The sequence below is a fragment of the Oncorhynchus mykiss genome, chromosome 16, assembly GCF_013265735.2.
Source record: "Oncorhynchus mykiss isolate Arlee chromosome 16, USDA_OmykA_1.1, whole genome shotgun sequence".
NCBI classification, from domain to species: domain Eukaryota; kingdom Metazoa; phylum Chordata; class Actinopteri; order Salmoniformes; family Salmonidae; genus Oncorhynchus; species Oncorhynchus mykiss.
In genome coordinates, this window is record NC_048580.1 from 38,308,647 (window position 1) to 38,329,190 (window position 20,544).

The following is a 20,544-nucleotide window of genomic DNA, read 5'->3' on the forward strand; positions in this document are numbered from 1 at the left end:
ACACACCATATCATCGCGTGATTCCAAGTTTACTTTGATACAATGGTTATTAAATCAATATTTGCGAGAAATGGCGGTGGAAACGCCTTTATGCGCAAATATGTATTTAAAAACATTGTATCGAAGTTAACTTCAACTTGAATTCATTTTACCCACACAAAAAGGTATATATATATATTTGTATTTGTATATATATATATATATATATATATATATATATATACTGTATGACTCTACTAGTATAAAAACTGTTGATGTGAACGTGGTTAGAGTCTGTCTGTAGAGAGTTTATTGACGACAAATTTGGAGCCCAGCCTCCAAGCGTTGTCAACCAATACTAAGAGCAGAGCAGACGAGCCTTCATAAACCAACTGCCAACCCCTTATTTTATTTATAAGCTACACAGCACCAATCATGTAACGGTGTAGTACTACCACAGTAGATCGTAGCTCCAGCTCTACAGCTCGGCATTGCGATGAGAGGCTCCTCTCAAGGGGCTATCCACAACCCTATTGACTATTGACGTCATCTCGCCACCGGAGAAGTGATCTCTTACTAAGACTTGGTGAAAGGACAAAATTTCTCTCGATACATAAAGGTAAGTGTATAATCGATGCCGTAAATAGTGTTTAACATGGGAAGTGATGGTAGAAAACGCATTGGTGCGTGCGTCTTCCGGTGCGCTCCCTCGGCCATCGCTGCACTGGACATTACAACATGTTTACGTCGAGAGGACGCATGGTGCTCCATGCTTTCTGCCTATGGGGCGCACACAGTAGGGGAAAACTGCTACGTCGAATGAACAGGCTTATGCTGAGTATGTGGACATAATGTGCACTGTATAGTGTAAGGACATATTTTTCACCGTAGATATGCGCATCAAAATGGCACTACTTTGGATAGGCTATATTTTAGATGCATAGGTTATTGCATTCAACTAGAAAAATGTTTCTCACAGAAAGGGAATGAGGGAGACTGTCACATGGTATCAATGTGGTTAGGCCTACAATGTACATCTCTTTAACATTGCCTACACCATAGTTGTCTAGTTGTTACTATTTTATCTGCTACGTATTTTTAAATAATGTTTTGGTTTATTCAAATAGGCTACTAGTATGACAGAAGTTAATTGCACCCAGCCCGATCCATTCAAAGTATTGGTTGTAGCCAAGTCAACGCTGTCAACGCTTTTATGATGTGCAGGTTATTATCGGTCAAATCACTGAAGGCTCTAAGGTCTACGGAAGGGGGCGCTCAACTAGTTTCAAGCACCCACATTTAGTACAGTGTAATACAGTTAAGTTTTAATAATGATTAAAGCCAATGGCAGATAATCATTGCCAACAAAATCTCTTCGATTTTACAGACAAGTTTTTCTTACCTTTGCCCAAGGAAAATACCAAGCGGATATTACTCGGAAGACAAAATACACCATGTAAATCCTCACTTATCACATATAAAAATATTATTGAAATGAATAGTGGAACAATAAGTTGCCCATTACTTGATGACAAAATGCACTGAAATGTGTGGTTAAGCAAGCCTATTATTTGAAGCTGACAAGTTAAGTTGACAGCAGCTGTTGCCTGCCCTGTAGTAACCTACGGGAATTAGACTAGGCCTACTATTACACTAGGCTAGTATTGCAATGTAACTGGTAACTGCCAAAAATAATGGAAACACTTGAGTAAATGAGGGATACAAATTATATTGAAAGCAGGGGCTTCCACACAAGTGTGGTTCCTGACTTAATTATGCAATTAACATCCCATCATGCCTGGGTTCATCTATGAAAATGCTGGGCCGTTATTTTGGCTACCATGGCTATTCCCCCCATCCACAGAGCACGAGTGGTCACTGAATGGTTTGTTGAGCATTGAAACTATGTAAACCATATGCCATGGCTGTCTCAGTCACCAGATCTCAACCCAATTAAACACTTATTGGAGATTCTGGAGCGGCACCAAGACAGAGTTTTCCACCGCCATGCCAAGGTGCATTGAAGCTGTTCTGGCTCACGGTGGCCCAATGCTAAGACACTTTATGTTGGTGTTTCCTTTATTTTGTCAGTTACCTGTATATCCAGAAGAAAGCTTTGTCAATTGTTGTGGTCATCTTTTTTCGACCTTGGTTTTTACGACCACGTGAAAGTGAAGTGGAAACATACTCTTTAAATGGGAACGGCTATAAGGACACTCCTGACGTGCAAAACAACTCATTAAAAAAAAATCAACAACAACAACAAAAAGTTCAGTGGCATTGCTCCATGCCCAAGCTGAGGTTTAATAAGAACTCATCGACCCCCGGCAGGCCAGCTAATATTTACTGTCTAAACCAGTTGCTCACAGCTCCTCAAGTACTCCCATCAACACACACGCTTGTTTTAGCCCTGGACAAACTCACCAGATTCAGATCATTGAGGGCTTGATGATTAGCTGACAAGTTGAATCAGGTGTGCTTGTCTGGGGTTACAACAAAAAAATGTGTGCTGTTAGGGGTACTGGAGGACTGGAGTTGGGAAACGCTGTTCTAAACCCCCAGGCAGGCTCGTGCTCTGGTGCAAGAGGGAGTGTTATAGAAGTGCTATGTAACTATCCTTATGACTCTTGAGTTATTGTTGTTAGCGGAGGATAACATGATCTCTCTTTCTTGTAATTTTCTCCATTGCCATGCCATTTTTCACACATGATGGAAATCTATTCCTCTTTTCTAGGGAGAAGAGGAGAAACTGAATAATACACTTATAACTAGTATAAACCAGAGGGGAGCTAGCAGAGCTGTGACTGGCACAGGACAGGAATGGTGGATCACTTGCCGATAGGCGAGGAGACCTTCATGTATTACGCCAACTCTCCGGCAGACCATCACGCATCGGACATGGTGACAGACACGGGTGTCTACCAGGCGCTGTCCTCCCCGTTCTCAGAGGACGACCTGAGTGACTCGTCCAGCGCTCGCTCCTGCTCCAGCCCTGAGTCCCAGGTGCTGGGTTCCAGCTATGGCAGCAGCAGCAGCAGTGGAGAGAGCCAGGACGGTCTCCTGGACTTCCTGCTCTCCCAGGCCACACTGAGACGTGGAGTTACTCCCTCTCTATCCCCCTCAGTACCACCCATCCTCCCCATGGGTCTAGCATGGGAGTCAAAGAGGGACCGCCTGTCTCCGACAACCAAAGAGGAGTGCTTTGAGTTTCCTGAGTTCCCAGCGGACCTGGATGATCACATAGGGCTGCTGTTTCAGCCCACCCTGGAGGAGATAGAGGAGTTCCTGGAGGAGAATATGGAGGTGGTGGCGTTGAAGAATGAGGCTTGCGAGGGTGGGATGTTGGATGTTAACAGTCAGGTGACAGGGTCAGTGCCTGGGCTAGCGCACTCAGACCAAACAGTACCTGTTGCCGGTGCTACTGACCTCACCACAGAGACCAAACACACACCAACATCCCCGATAACAGACTCCAACGTTTGTAGTGGGATTAAACAGGAAGACAGTGCTGGGACACCAGCATCAGTAGAGGGGTCCGGTGTGTCGCCTGTCATCCTGCAGATTCAACCAATCCAGATTAAGCAAGAGCCAATCCCAGGTGCGATACCAACACCAGTATCACAGCAGCCCACCCAGCCCACCTCAGACATCAAAATTGCCCAGCTCCTGGTCAACATCCAGGGCCAGACTTTTGCCCTGGTGCCCCAGCTGATGTCCCCAGCTAATCTCAATGGCACATCTTCCAAATTTGTGCGCATCGCACCCGTACCCATAGCCGCCAAGCCCCTGGGTCCCGGGGAGGGTGGGCTTGCAGGTGGCCAGGCTGCAGGGATCCTGGTGGGAGGACAGAAGTTCCAGAAGAGCTCGGTAGCGGACCTTATAAAAATGCATAAGTGTACTTTCCCTGGATGTGCCAAGATGTACACTAAGAGCAGCCACCTGAAGGCCCACCTGAGAAGGCACACGGGGGAGAAGCCCTTTGCCTGCACCTGGCCTGGCTGTGGATGGAGGTGAGTGGGTTCAAGCACGTTATAGGTTGGGTTAGAGTCAGACTTCACAGGTGGAGCTCATAGGTATACTCAGTGTGGGGTTATTCATGTGACTATATGCACTGTGTGTTCAAAGTGAAGTCCAGGAGTGACAGGGTTGCTGTTCAGCTGTCAATGGGATGGTCCATCCAGGTATGACAGTTTAGGGACACCAGTCATTGTTTTAGTTGCAGAAGCAACAGAGTATGCAACCATCTCTGTTGACTGTGGTTGTATTATCTGAGATGAGTCAATTCTTCACAGAAGTTAACATGGTTATCAACTTCCTTTGCTGGCTGATTACCAGGGAGTGATATGATTCCATTCAAAGTCCATCCCTGCAGCTGTTTTGCAAAACACAGAGCTGAATTTTCAGAGAAAATTATAAATATATCATATAAAATCCATATATAATTTGTTCTCTTCTCATGCTCTCTCGTTGTCTCCATATCGGTGTGTTTTCTTCTATTGCAGAGTTTGAGATTAGATTAAGGCCTTTGAAGTGCGGGCAGACTTTGCTCCCTCTACAGTAGCTGTCTCTCTGTTTGCTCTCTATCTGCACTCTGTTGCACACTTGCAAAATCAAGATATAAAAGTTTTGGTTGCAAGCCGCACTTTGACTGACTTTCTGGCGTACTAATTAGATCACAATCCATGACCAAATAGTATCCAAAGGAGTTTTAAGCACGTTTCTTTGTTTCTACTCACTCAGCAAGCATAAAGCATGCATTTGTCCCGTATTATTCGCAGTTTAGTGTTTTTCGTCATGAATCTTGTTCTGGAGGCAGCTCTGCAGAGTGGTCACTAGCTGGCGTAGCCACAAAGGTATCAAATCGGATTTTAAACCAAACCCTAACCATAACCACCCTGCTAACCCTAATGCCTAACCTTAAATTAAGACCAAAACACACCTTTTTGTTTTCATTCATTTTTACAATACTTTGCAGCTGGCCTATCTAAGAGGAAATCACTCAGGACCACCAGGACAAGACTCATGACAATAAACGTCAACCTGCAACCTATCATTCATTCACCAGACAGATATGTAATCCCACAAATAGGAAATCCAACATCCAGTTAATTCTTCAACAACCAAAGTCCAACCTATTGTATGGACCATGAACTTGCTGCCCTTTGGTCTTCAATCCATCTCCCTAACCTCTTCACCCGACACAGTTGCACAACTAAATACTAAACATAGAAATAGCTGGTTCTCCAGTCTGATAAGATTGGCAGTGCTCAGCAGTCTGCCCTGGGACAGGACTGCCCTGGGCCTGTTGTATCCACCCACCTCCCCCAGGGCACAGTGTGGCCTTCAGAGGCTGCTCTCTGTCTGAGGGAACCCTCCTCCTTACGTCGTCCTGGTCAGGAAATGGAAGTGAGCTTGGGAAATTTGCACCTCCAGCCATCTGCAATTTGAGTGACTTGTGTTGTAATGAAAGAGTGTTTTTGACATTCCTCGGATTCTCTTCATGTCCATAAAACCAAATGACACATGTACTATAAAGCTGTGGATCCTTTTGCGTTTTATCACACACACAATATATACGGTACATGCATGCAGGCAAGCATAGATAGGCACAAACACATTTAGACTGTTGTACTCACACTTTCACATCGGTACAGAGTTGCAGGGGAACATTGGTATGGGATTACTAGTGGACCGAATGTTTGAACCCAAACTGTTTGTGAAAACACCATGGCGCTCTGAAAAAAGGGTTTGTCTTGTTTTTGTACCCGATTCAACTTACAGTAAAACGTTTAAAAAAAATAAGATATGATTATATTGTTCCTTAGTGTCCATTCTTCAAATGTTGAACTAAAGTGCTTTGGGGTTGCTGTGTGCCGGATTCTGTAATTGTAGCTTAATGAAGGTCCCAAGAGCTGGATAGTTGTGTGCAATTGGAACTTCTTATGTAGTTGGCTGAAGTTGTTATCTTTTAGCAAAATTGAGGAGCCTTCATACTCATGCACTGAGTTACAGTAACTCTGTCCCTCCCTGTGGACTTACATGAGTTACAGTAACCCTGTCCCTCCCTGTGGACTTACATTAGTTACAGTAACCCTGTCCCTCCCTGTGGACTTACATGAGTCACTGTAAAACTGTCCCTCCCTGTGGACTTACATGAGTTACAGTAACCCTGTCCCTCCCTGTGGACTTACATGAGTTACAGTAACTCTGTCCCTCCCTGTGGACTTACATGAGTTACAGTAACCCTGTCCCTCCCTGTGGACTTACATGAGTTACAGTAACCCTGTCCCTCCCTGTGGACTTACATTAGTTACAGTAACCCTGTCCCTCCCTGTGGACTTACATGAGTCACTGTAAAACTGTCCTTCCCTGTGGACTTACATGAGTTACAGTAACCCTGTCCCTCCCTGTGGACTTACATGAGTTACAGTAACCCTGTCCGTCCCTGTGGACGTACATGAGTTACAGTAACCCTGTCCCTCCCTGTGGACTTACATTAGTTACAGTAACCCTGTCCCTCCCTGTGGACTTACATGAGTCACTGTAAAACTGTCCCTCCCTGTGGACTTACATGAGTTACAGTAACCCTGTCCCTCCCTGTGGACTTACATGAGTTACAGTAACTCTGTCCCTCCCTGTGGACTTACATGAGTTACAGTAACCCTGTCCCTCCCTGTGGACTTACATGAGTTACAGTAACCCTGTCCCTCCCTGTGGACTTACATTAGTTACAGTAACCCTGTCCCTCCCTGTGGACTTACATGAGTCACTGTAAAACTGTCCTTCCCTGTGGACTTACATGAGTTACAGTAACCCTGTCCCTCCCTGTGGACTTACATGAGTTACAGTAACCCTGTCCGTCCCTGTGGACGTACATGAGTTACAGTAACACTGTCCCTCCCTGTGGACTTACATGAGTTACAGTAACCCTGTCCCTCCCTGTGGACTTACATGAGTTACAGTAACTCTGTCCCTCCCTGTGGACTTACATGAGTTACAGTAACCCTGTCCCTCCCTGTGGACTTACATGAGTTACAGTAACCCTGTCCCTCCCTGTGGACTTACATGAGTCACTGTAAAACTGTCCTTCCCTGTGGACTTACATGAGTTACAGTAACCCTGTCCCTCCCTGTGGACTTACATGAGTTACAGTAACCCTGTCTGTCCCTGTGGACTTACATGAGTTACAGTAACACTGTCCGTCCCTGTGGACTTACACGAGTTACAGTAAAACTGTCCCTCCCTGTGGACTTACATGAGTTACAGTAACCCTGTCCCTCCCTGTGGACTTACATTAGTTAAAGTAACCCTGTCCGTCCCTGTGGACTTACACAAGTTACAGTAACACTGTCCCTCCCTGTGGACTTACATGAGTTACAGTAACCCTGTCCCTCCCTGTGGACTTACATGAGTTACAGTAACCCTGTCCCTCCCTGTGGACTTACATGAGTTACAGTAACCCTGTCTGTCCCTGTGGACTTACATGAGTTACAGTAACATTGTCCGTCCCTGTGGACTTACACGAGTTACAGTAAAACTGTCCCTCCCTGTGGACTTACATGAGTTACAGTAACCCTGTCCCTCCCTGTGGACTTACATGAGTCACTGTAAAACTGTCCCTCCCTGTGGACTTACATGAGTTACAGTAACCCTGTCTCTCCCTGTGGACTTACATGAGTTACAGTAACTCTGTCCCTCCCTGTGGACTTACATGAGTTACAGTAACCCTGTCCCTCCCTGTGGACTTACATTAGTTACAGTAACCCTGTCCCTCCCTGTGGACTTACATGAGTCACTGTAAAACTGTCCTTCCCTGTGGACTTACATGAGTTACAGTAACCCTGTCCCTCCCTGTGGACTTACATGAGTTACAGTAACCCTGTCCGTCCCTGTGGACTTACATGAGTTACAGTAACCCTGTCCCTCCCTGTGGACTTACATGAGTTACAGTAACCCTGTCCCTCCCTGTGGACTTACATGAGTTACAGTAACTCTGTCCCTCCCTGTGGACTTACATGAGTTACAGTAACTCTGTCCCTCCCTGTGGACTTACATGAGTCACTGTAAAACTGTCCTTCCCTGTGGACTTACATGAGTTACAGTAACCCTGTCCCTCCCTGTGGACTTACATGAGTTACAGTAACCCTGTCTGTCCCTGTGGACTTACATGAGTTACAGTAACACTGTCCGTCCCTGTGGACTTACACGAGTTACAGTAAAACTGTCCCTCCCTGTGGACTTACATGAGTTACAGTAACCCTGTCCCTCCCTGTGGACTTACATTAGTTACAGTAACCCTGTCCGTCCCTGTGGACTTACACGAGTTACAGTAAAACTGTCCCTCCCTGTGGACTTACATGAGTTACAGTAACACTGTCCCTCCCTGTGGACTTACATGAGTTACAGTAACCCTGTCCCTCCCTGTGGACTTACATGAGTTACAGTAACCCTGTCCCTCCCTGTGGACTTACATGAGTTACAGTAACCCTGTCTGTCCCTGTGGACTTACATGAGTTACAGTAACACTGTCCGTCCCTGTGGACTTACACGAGTTACAGTAAAACTGTCCCTCCCTGTGGACTTACATGAGTTACAGTAACCCTGTCCCTCCCTGTGGACTTACATTAGTTACAGTAACCCTGTCCGTCCCTGTGGACTTACACGAGTTACAGTAAAACTGTCCCTCCCTGTGGACTTACATGAGTTACAGTAACCCTGTCCCTCCCTGTGGACTTACATTAGTTACAGTAACCCTGTCCCTCCCTGTGGACTTACATTAGTTACAGTAACCCTGTCCGTCCCTGTGGACTTACACGAGTTACAGTAAAACTGTCCCTCCCTGTGGACTTACATGAGTTACAGTAACCCTGTCCCTCCCTGTGGACTTACATTAGTTACAGTAACCCTGTCTGTCCCTGTGGACTTTCATGAGTCACTAACAAATAAAAAAATATATAAAAGTCACTTGCTACGAATACAAGAAGTGAATATTACAGTTAATTGCTTAACCATCAATGCAGTTTTAAGAAAATAGCTAAAAAAGTAAGAGATAAGAATAACAAATGATTATATGAGCAGAAGTAAATAATAGCGGGGCTATATACAGGGGGTACCGGTACGGAGTCAATGTGCGGGGGCACTGGTGTCGAGGTAATTTAGGTAATATGTACATGTAGTTATTAAAGTGACTATGCATTGATAATAACAGAGTGTGTGGAGGGGGGGGGGGGGGGGGGGGTCAATGCAAATAGTCTGGGTAGCCATTTGATTAGCTGCTCAGGAGTCTTATGGCTTGGGGGTAGAAGTTATTTAGGAGCATCTTTGAGCTAAAGCTCCATTATCGCTTGCCATCCGTGCAGTAGCAGAGAGAACAGTCTATGACAAGGATGGCTAGAGTAACACTGTCCCTCACTGTGGACTGGAATCTGTGTTCATTCATGAGTGTGTTTGAACATTATGTTTACAGGAAAAGAGTTTAGGACACATTTACTGGTAGTTATTGTATTTCACCACAGTAAGACCGCTCCTTTTGGCCTTTGCCAGCTCTTATCAGTAATTACTGTATGCTACAGGGCTGAGATCAGGGACAAGCTCGAACAGAGCCAGAGTGTAGCCTAACTGAGCTGTGGAGGTGATGGGAATCATGGCTCCCCTCCCCCATGCCTGGGTGTTCCACCCTGCCCCACAGGAGCTCCACAAGCAGCCTTACTGGCATAAGCCCAACCTCCATCACCTCCAAACCACTGCTTATATAAGTTTCATATAGCAGTTACAGTACCAGTCAAAAGTTTGGACACACCTACTCATTCCAGGGTTTTTCTTTTATTTTTTACAAGTTTCTACATTGTAGAATAATAGTGAAGACGTTAACTAGGAAATAACACATATGGAATCATATAGTAACCAAAAAAGTGTTAAACAAATCAATATATATTTTATATTGGAGATTCTTCAAAGTAGCCACCCTTTGCCTTGATGACAGCTTTGCACACTCTTAGCGTACTCTTAAACAGCGTCATGAGGTAGTCACCTGGAATGCATTTCAATTAACAGGTGTGCCTTATTAAAAGTTAATTTGTGGAATTTCTTTCCTTCTCATGCATTTGAGCCAATCAGTTGTAATTTGACAAGGTAGGGTTGGTGTACAAAAGAAAGCCCTATTTGGTAAAAGACCAAGTCCATATTATGTCAAGAACAGCTCAAATAAGCAAAGAGAAACGACAGTCCATCATTACTTTAAGACATGACGGTCAGTCAATCTGGAACTTTGAAAGTTTCTTCAAGTGCAGTCGCAAAAACCATCAAGCGCAATGATGAACCTGGCTCTCATGAGGACCGCCACAAGAAAGGAAGACCCAGAGTTACCTCTGCTGCAGAGGAAAAGTTCATTATAGTTACCAGCCTCAGAAATTGCAGCCCAAATAAATACTTCAGAGTTCAAGTAACAGACACATCTCAACATCAACTATTCAGAGGAGACTGGGTGAATCAGGCCTTCGTAGTCGAATTGCTGCAAAGAAACCACTACTAAAGGACACCAATAAGAAGAAAAGACTTGCTTGGGCCTAGAAAGATGAGCAATTGACATTAAACCGGTGGAAATCTGTCCTTTGGTCTGATGAGTCCAAATTTGAGATTTTTGGTTCCAACCGCCGTGTCTTTGTGAGACGCAGAGTAGGTGAACAGATGATCTCCGCATGTGGTTTTCCCACCATGAAGCATGGAGGAGGAGGAGTGATGGTGTGGTGGTGCTTTGCTGGTGACACTGTCAGTGATGTATTTAGAAATTCAAGGCACACTTAACCAGCATGGCTACCACAGCATTCTGCAGCGACCCATCCCATCTAGTTTACGCTTAGTAGGACTATCATTTGTTTTTCAACAGGACAATGACCCAACACACCTCCAGGCTGTGTAAGGGCTATTTGACCAAGAAGGAGAGTGATGGAGTGCTGCATCAGATGGGCTGGCCTCCACAATCACCTGACCTCAACCCAATTGAGATGGTTTGAGATGAGTTGGACCGCAAAGTGAAGGAGAAGCAGCCAACAAGTGCTCAGCACATGTGGGAACTCCTTCAAGACTGTTGGAACATTATTCCAGGTGAAGCTGGTTGAGAGAATGCCAAGAGTGTGCAAAGCTGTCATCGAGGCAAAGGACGGCTACTTTGAATATAAAATCCACAAAATATTTGGATTTGTTTGACACTTTTTTGGTTACTACATGATTCACTATTATTGTACAATGTAGAAAATAGTAAAAAATAAAGAAAAACCCTGGAATGAGTAAAATAGCCTTAGTTTCCTACAGGGAAATACTTCATATCAAAATCCATTAAGAGATAATAGTTTTTTGGGTCCCTTTGTGGCCCCTTCAGTTAGTTCTAAAGGTACGGTATATTAGCTTAGAGGACAAGGTGAAGCTGAGTTTCGGTCAGAGACAACTGAACTGTCTCAAACATGTCTCAACATGAAGGAGTTATAGAACAATATCAGCTTTGGGGTATAGAGGGTACTGACTCATAACGTAGAGTACATAAGTAATATAATAGTATTACAATGAGATTTCCTAATGTCAACTAGACATGTAACATAGAATGCCCACTCAGATCACACCCTGACCAACCAAAACATAGAAACATACAAAGCAAACTATGGTCAGGGTGTGACACACGTATCTTGCAGGGATCCTTTTATTTAATCTCAATAGCACAGTTGCAACATGGTTCATGGTCAATGTCAATGGAATGAATGTCTAGGAATTACTTAACATCTCTTTAATCAGTATGTTACCATTGGGAATTAACACCTTCCTGGGAAAAGGGCATGCTTGCGATGTGTTAGGAAATCAATCCCCTGTTCCAGATTAAACAGCCTCAATGCGTGCACACACACACACACACACACACACACACACACACACACACACACACAGAGTCTGTCGTGAGTAATGAGTTAACCCTTTACCCAGGGATTAGAGTGAAAACCAAAAACAGATCTGTTTGACTTTTCTGTGAAGATGTGTTAAACCCAAATATGGGTAGAGCTATAATATGGGTAGAACTCTTTTTTTTTGAAGAGTGTTGGAAAGATCCTTTATCCTGTGTTGTGTAGTCAGACAGAGAAAGGTTGTTTTTTTTTATCTCAGGGTGGCAAACAGTTAGACTGATATGGCAAACAGTTTGACTGATATAGGACTCATGTCTTTTGTGCTCTTGGTCTGTCTGTCTCTCAGGTTCTCAAGGTCAGACGAACTCTCCAGACACCGGCGCTCCCATTCTGGAGTGAAGCCTTACCAGTGTCCTGTCTGCGAGAAGAAGTTTGCCCGCAGCGATCACCTGTCCAAACACATCAAAGTCCACCGCTTTCCACGAAGCAACAGGACTGTGCACTCTGCAAACTGACCCTGTTGATCCCCCCCCACCCCCCATCCTGCTAGACTGAGGCCTCGCCAGGGGACACACAGAGAGACAAGGATAGGATATTTGTGTGAGAGAGAGAGTTGGAGGAATGAATGTGGGAGAGGGCATGTAGCAGAGGGGACAGTGGGACTGAACATTCAAACAACGGTGAAGAGAGAGAGTGTTTGAATGTTTTGTTTGTGTATGTGTGTGTTTGTGCAAGATTGTGTGACGCACATTGGTGGTCCTGTGATAATTTATTGGGTGATACAAAACAAAAACTCTTACTTGACATGACATCTTCACAGGTGTATTACGTCTTGTAAATAGTTTTTCTTTCATTCTGGGGGTTTTGTCGTCATTCACATTTTAAAGATAAGATTTGAGAATCGAACAAAAGTTTTGTTATGCAAAGTATTTTTACACTGAGGTTTGAATGAATTGTTGTTGATGTACCTGCCTATAATTAATGCATCAACATTCCTTCTTCTCATCGCCTACGGGGGTTTTAAACTTTTACAACGTAGTTCTTTTAAAACCAAAACATTTATATTAATACTCAAACGTTCATGTTGAACTACTGATCATTATCAGGATCATGCCATTATAAGCTACTGGCAAAATGTGGAGGCTGTCTCCTATTTTCATTACAGGAGCACTATGATGACTCGTGCTAGGTAAAAGGCATGTGGATCAGTTAACAGCAAACAGTGAACAGCCAACTGCCGTACAACGAGGTGCAACAAAAAGGAAATATGCACATTGTTTTATGGTGCGTTGTTTATATGTGAACCGACTGGCCTTTAGATCAGTACTGAATAATTGTATGTTTTCTTTTTGTATATTTGTATACGTTAGCTGGAGGAGATGCTATTTTTTATTTAGTTGAATGTGTGTTATGTCCGTGACTCTTGAAGCTCATGCTATTTGAATATCTTAATGTCATCCACGTGTCTGGCCTTGTAACAATGCAGTGCCTTCGGAAAGTATTCAGACACCCTGATCTTTTTCCACATTTTGTTACATTACAGCCTTATTCTAAAATTGATTAAATAAAAATAAATCCTCAGAAATCTACACACACACAATACCCCATAATGGCGAAGCGAAAACAGGTTTTTAGACATTTTTGCAAATGTAGAAATACAGAAATACCTTATTTTACTTCAGTATTCTGACCCTTTGCTATGAGATTCACAATTGAGCTCAGGTGCATCCTGTTTCCATTGATCATCCTTGAAATTATTCTACAACTTGATTAGAGTCCACCTGTGGTAAATTCAATTGATTGGACATGATTTGGAAAGGCACACACTATATAAGGTCCACAGTTGACAGTGAACGTCAGAGCAAAAACCAAACCATGAGGTCGAAGGAATTTTCTGTAGAGCTCCGAGACAGGACTGTGTCGAGGCACAGATTTGGGGAAGGATACCCCAACATTTCTGCAGCATTGAAGGTCCCCAAGAACAAAGTGGCCTCCATCATTCTTAAATGGAAGAAGTTTGGAACCACCAAGACTCTTCCTAGAGCTGGCCAAACTGAGCAATCAGGGGAGAAGGGCCTTGGTTAGGGAGGTGACCAAGAACCTGATATTCACTCTGATAAGGCTCTAGAGTTCCTCTTTGGGGGTGGGAGAACCTTCCAGAAGGACAACCATCTCTGCAGCATTCTACCAATCAGGCCTTTATGAGAGCCCAGATGGAAGCCACTCCTCAGTAAAAGGCACATGACAGCCCACTAGGAGTTTGACAAAAGGCACCTAAAGACTCTCAGACCATGAGAAACCAGGTTCTCTGGTCTGATGAAACCAAGATTGAACTCTTTGGCATGAAAGCCAAGCGTCGCGTCTGGAGGAAACCTGGCACCATCACTACGGTGAAGCATGGTGGTGGCAGAATCATGCTGTGGTGATGTTTTTCAGTGGCAAGTACTGGGAGACTAGTCAGGATCGAGGCAAAGATGAACGGCGCAAAGTACAGAGATCCTTGATGAAAAACTGCTCCAGAACGCTCAGGACTTCAGACTGGGGGCTAAGGTTTACTTTCCAACAGGACAACGGCCCTAAGCACACAGCCAAAACAACACAGGAGTGGCTTTGGGTCAAGTCTCTGAATGTCCTTGAGTGGCCCAGCCAGAGCCCAGACTTGAAACTGATTGAACATATGCCATTCTTGTAGCGTCATACCCAAGAACACTCAAGGCTGTAATCGCTGCCAAAGGTGCTTTAGCAAAGTACTGAGTAAAGGGTCTGAATACTTATGTAAATGTAATATTTCCGTTTAAAAAAATGTATTAACATGATTTTGCTTTGTCATTATGGGGTATTGTGTGTAGATTGAGGGAATTTAATTTTTTTAACATTTTTCGAATAACGTAACAAAATGTGTAGAAAGGTCTGAATACTTTCCGAAGGCACCATATGTCCTTTGGGGCCAATATCTCAACTGAGTACAGAGGATCTATTTGAACATAATTATAGCACTTAGTTGGTGGCTGTATAAAATCTCCATAGCACATGAGCATTGAATGTCTACCCTGCCAATATGAGCATGTCAATCAGAACATGTGTGTATGTCAGTGACAGTCGATCAATGTACAGTTCCATTCAGTGCTGGTGTAGGAGCAATGAAGGACCCAATCCATGAAATCAATTTCAGTGTAATCATTGTTTTCAGAAAACAGTTGAACTATTTTTTTTTTTAGGGATTCTAGCTTCACTAGCCTGAGTTCACTGTCTCCTCAATATCAACACAATGGTCTGCCTCATGTCATCAACAAATGGTGCTGAAAAAAACCTATAGCCTTCCAACAGTGACTTCTACTTCAAATTGATAGCAGTGCTAAGTAAGCCAAGGCTCCTGAGGGATTGAATTTGGTGGATAAGAACTGGAATTCCATGGTGCTATTTATTAGTTACTCTACTCTTGAAAACGTGAAAGTAAATGGTCATAGAAATCTCTCCAATGCACGTGGCCGTAGTTACCCTCCTTTACCTACAGCTGACACATGATTGGCTTAGGTAGGGGGGAAAACGAAAACCATTATAAACACAGTATTTGAGTTATCTTTTCCCTCTGCAAAAACTGCACTGTCTTTGATGGCATGTCCTTTATGTATTATCAATATCTGAACCTAAGAGGTATAGGGAGAATAGTATGCTTAGTATCCTTTCATTCAATTTGAAAGGCTTTTTTTGTTTTTAAACGGTGTTATTTTAACCCATGAATGTATGTATATACTGTCGCTAGATACATCTAAAAGACACAGAAATATTATTCTTATCATTTCTGGGATTGTGTAAATTTCTAGTGCAAAAATGTAAAGAAGTGTACATAATGACAATGAATTATATATTATATAGATATGATATATTTTTCTTTGTTCTACTTAAGATGCATTTACAAATAAACCAAACCCAAAACATAAAGTAGTTATGCTTGGTGTTCCTTTTTTCCATATTTGGTCTAGTTAGAGCTTTGTTGTCCAAAAATTATCCGTGGTCATTGATGCAAGGTATGTTGTTGTCATTCCATTTTTGCATGACTTCCTGCTTTCTATCACTGTAACGCCTACTCTTTATCTATAGCATTCATCATAATCTGCTATTACACTACCAACAGGGGGAAAACAGTCAAACAACACAAGGGTACAGTGATATGCTCTTATTACCCTTTATGGCCATGGGTCTCTCCAGTGGACCGTTTGGTTTCTCAAATAAGCTTTTGTTTTCAGGCTTGTTTGATATCCTTGCTTCCGAGTGAGTTGGTTGGAAAAACATTTTTTAAAGCTAGACAAGAAACTTTATTAAGCTGGAAAACTCGAGGAATGCCAGAATAAGATGTACACCATATGGCAAGCATTCATGGATCACTCACTCGTTTTCTCCCACTCTCTCATGCTCCCTCTCCTTGTCCCTATGTGCATTTAACAACTTCTTTAATGGGAGGCTGGATGGGTCTCACTGCAGGCATGTTTGCCAGCCACACATTTGCTGAGTCATTCTGTATAAACAGTGAGGTGCTCTGACTATATGATGCTGTTATTTATGTAGCCCACATTGATTTATGAGCCGCTATGGTTTAGAGGCATTCTGGGATGCAGGAGGACTTAATTCAAGACATCTGTTTGGGGGCCATTCTGATTTCAGGCCTAGTATCTTCAGCCCTGTTCCTGTCTTCAGGCTATACAAAAGTGTTGTCATTTCTGCTTGATGTTCAGACACCACTGTGTTGATCTGTGGCATAAGAGACCTCTGGGTGCTTTTTCCATCCTTTGATATTTTATGTAGAAATTATGCACCAATATTGAATTTTAAAAGCATGTTATATTAAACGAAGTGTCGTTTAATATAGACCACATGGAGAATTCAATAAATCTGTCCCTCCGGCAACCGTGTCACTTCTTGGAAGATTTTAACCCACTTAATCCCAACATTTCTCCCAAGTTTCACTATCATGGTAAAGCCCAAATTATTTTGTTGCTTTGACAAAGTCATTTCTGAAGATTAGTATTTATTCCATGTGATTACGTCTGTTCTTTATTTTAAGGTAAAACCCTGTTATGTGAACTGAAATCTAATTTTAATATGGTGAAACTATTCCTTCTAAAAAAAATTTTTTTTAAAAACAATTGTTTTACATCTAATAGTCAAATCATAGAGTAAGCAGGTGAGCTGCTTCTACTCTTTATGGCAATTTTTTGGTGTTTTGTGGTGAAAAACTGAGCAGGTTGAGCATAATACGTCAACACTGTTACCCATAGATAGACAGGCTCAAAATATTTTGTACAATTTCTTATTTATTTGTGAAGCTTGCATTCGATTGCCAATCCCCGTTGCACACAACAAGCTTCCATTCCCCCTGTCACAAGGGGATTCATGGCTGTTTAAGAAGAAATCGTCAACTCTGTTACGGTCAACCCTGTTACGGTCAACCCTGTTAATTTATTTGGCAGTTAATGGGCACTTAGTCATTTTTTATAGAGATGGGAATTTTTTGGGGGGGGTTTATTAAGTTGAGAGTATGCTCTTTATTAGACTTTTCAAAAGGCACCTGATTGGTGGAATGACCCCTCTACATCAATGGCATGATTTGAATGGCAATATACACAGCTGTTGCTTCTCTCATATAATTAGTACTCATTTTAGTGTATCAGATGCTTCATGCCCAGTCTGAAATGTATCAGTATAATGCTGTTACAGATGGATGCTTCATTGAAACACTGTATATATTCCAGTGCTGGGTTTAGATTTGGACTGTGGTGGCGTGCTAATGAGCCACAAGGCAACCTGTGCACGAGAGTGTGATAAATCAGGAAGCATATCACCTTGGCTTTCCAAAGTCAACTGCTGTCTGATTAATGAGTCTTTATTTTAGGAGGATTGGACGGTGTAGGAGCAGATGTCCCATCTGCAGTGGAATTCAGGTAGTCTAGGTCATTTATAAATAACTGCTACCAAGTATAATGGTGCACGTGTGGTTTTTATAGTGTGTGTATGTGCTTTTGTGTTTAAGAGAGGAGACAGACACAGAAAGAGAGGGACAGAGATGAGTGCTCTTAGAGGGCATCTTTAGCTGCGGGGCTAAAGCAGAAATAAATATTGAACCCTTGTCATAAATAGAAACCTGAATAGTATGATCTGTTTTTAAATTTAAATAGCTCTTCCACTGGGAACAAATGTCAGTACGTTTACTTTTGAGTTAAATTTGGTTCAGCTGTTAACTAATGTGAATTCAAAGTGAAATCAACAAAACATTTCACCATGACATTGGATTTAGGTTAAAAGTTGGGTGAAAAAAAGACAAAATGCCCGTATGTTAACTTTTTGCAAATTCAATACATTTTCCACGTCAATTCAACGTCATCACATTGTTTTTTTATATAGTTGAAAGGACATGGAAACAACGTTGATTAACCACAGTTACGATTCATTACTTTCCGTTTGAATTGACATTTTTGTTAATGTCAAACGTGGGAAAGAAAGGTAAAGAGGACATTTAGTGGTAAAATGGCCTCTGTCCCAACTGACCAGAATACACCATGCATAAATGTTACGATGAATAGGAGGAAAAGAATCATGGTGGTAAAGATTGTGTAAAAAAAACTATTACGGGCTAAATTGAGTTGGTAATTCCTAACCATCTGGGGCTCTGCCCAACCCTCATCAACTAAAGGACTGTACAGGAGCCCCCCCCTAATATTCAGTGTGCTTAGGAACATGCTGTCCAAGGTGTTAGGTGGATTCCTGGAAAGAGAGAGAGGGCATGACATACAGCTGATAGCACACACACCTCTGATATGGGGGGCTTGCTATTCCGGCCGGTACTGTAGTTATGCTTACTCTTGGAGTGTAGTAATGTCTAGTAGTTATAGAAAGAGATGAGGTATCATCCTCCAGTATTCATTCATCGAAGACTCGGAAATAGAGAGTTATATCTCAGCCACAGAGATTGTATTACATCACTCATTGGGCTCCTGAGTGGCGCAGCGGTCTAAGGCACTGCAATCTTAGTCACTGCAGACCCCAGCCGTGATTGGGAGTCCCTTAGGCGGTGCACAATTGGCCCAGCGTCTCCCGGGTTAGGCCATGGCCGGGGTAGGCCTTCATTGTAAATAAGAATTTGTTCTTAATTGACTTGCCTAGTTAAATAAAGGTTAAATACATGTTTTTTTAATTACAGCTAGTGAAGCTAGAATCCCTAAAAAAAAACATAGTTCAACTGTTTTCTGAAAACAATGATTACACTGAAATTGATTTCATGGATTGGGTCCTCCTACACCAGCATTGAATGGAACTGTACATTGATCGACTGTCACACCTTCCTAATATTGAGTTTCACCCCCCTGTGCCCTCAGAACAGCCTCAATTTGTCAGGGCATAGAATCTACAAGGTGTTGAAAGCATTCCACAGGGATGCTGTCTCATGTTGACTCCAATGCTTCCCACAGTTGTGTCAAGTTGGCTGGCTGTTTTAACAAGTGATATCAATAAGGGATCACAGCTTTTACCTGGATTCACCTGGTCAGTCTGTCATGGAAAGATCAGGTGTTCCTTATGTTTTGTACACTCAGTGTGTATCTGACAGCAACACCTGAAACGATAAGGGAACGCCTGAGAGACAGAAATGTTATCACCATCTTTACAGTATACTTCTTGTCTTATGCCCTAAATCGAATACTACAGTAGGTTCCTGATTGTCCAGAATAAAGTCAAAGCATGAGAGAGCAAAGACAACAAACATGGCGAAGTAGACAAAAGGACACAACGTGAAAGCAAGGCATTGTCAACTCCCAAACTCTGCCAGCTAACTGGCAGCCCTTTGGGGAAAGCAGACTTTGAAGGAGACCAAATCACAAAACATTTGTTGTTTGGTATTAGCGGTTTGTTCTCTCCCAGTGGCTTTGAAGACTCTCCATTGATTCTAGATGGGAGCAAGCAACCACAACAAAGCTTAGCACCACAATGACATCCAATGACATCCAACCACTCCAAATCCCTTGCAGCCTATTATTCATTGAAATTGTAAAATATTGCATATCTCTCATGCATTGGTGACACGTCATTCAGGGCAGTGTTTTCAGCCCCACATTTTTTACAAAGAACCAACACTTCAGCGAGCAGGCCTTTCTAATCGACCTGGCCCGGGTATCCTGGAAGGATATTGACCTCATCCAGTCAGTAGAGGATGCCTGGTTGCTCTTTAAAAGTGCATTCCTAATCATCTTAAAAAAGCATGCCCTGTTCAAAAAATGTAGAACTAAGAACCGATACGGCTCTTGGTTCACCCCAGACTTGACTGCCCTCGACCAGCACAAGATCATCCTGTGGCGTTCTGCATTAGCATCGGATAGCCACCGCGATATGCAACCTTTCAGGGTAGTCAGGAACAAATATACTCAGTCAGTTAGGAAAGCTAAGGCAAGCTTTTTCAAACAGAAATTTGCATCCTGTAGCACTGATTCCAAAAAGGTTTGGGACACTGTAAAGTCCATGGAGAATGAGAGCACCTCTTCCCAGCTGCCCACTGCACTGAGGATAGGAAACATTGTCACCACCAATAAATCTACGATAATCTATCATTTCTATAAGCATTTTTCTACAGCTGGCCATGCTTTCCACCTGGCTACCCCTACCTCGGCCAACATCTCAGCAACCACTGCAG

General features: G+C 42.9%; 1 protein-coding gene across 1 annotated transcript; it reads left to right on the top strand.

The window, feature by feature from the left end:
* Positions 1-383: 383 nt before the first annotated feature.
* On the top strand, positions 384-13,470 carry klf15 (Kruppel-like factor 15). The gene is made up of 3 exons (XM_021565744.2): positions 384-598; positions 2,714-3,989; positions 12,214-13,470. Exons 2-3 carry the CDS (start codon positions 2,800-2,802, stop codon positions 12,380-12,382), a joined length of 1,359 nt encoding a protein of 452 aa, XP_021421419.1. The 5' UTR covers positions 384-598; positions 2,714-2,799; the 3' UTR covers positions 12,383-13,470.
* Positions 13,471-20,544: the final 7,074 nt, after the last annotated feature.

What these genes read in the sequence shown, in the direction of transcription:
- klf15 (XM_021565744.2), top strand. Translation starts at nt 2,800, where the DNA reads ATGGTGGATCACTTGCCGATAGGCGAGGAGACCTTCATGTATTACGCC. An exon ending in TGGCCTGGCTGTGGATGGAG is followed by an intron (nt 3,990 to 12,213) that starts GTGAGTGGGTTC and finishes TCTGTCTCTCAG; the next exon opens with GTTCTCAAGGTCAGACGAAC.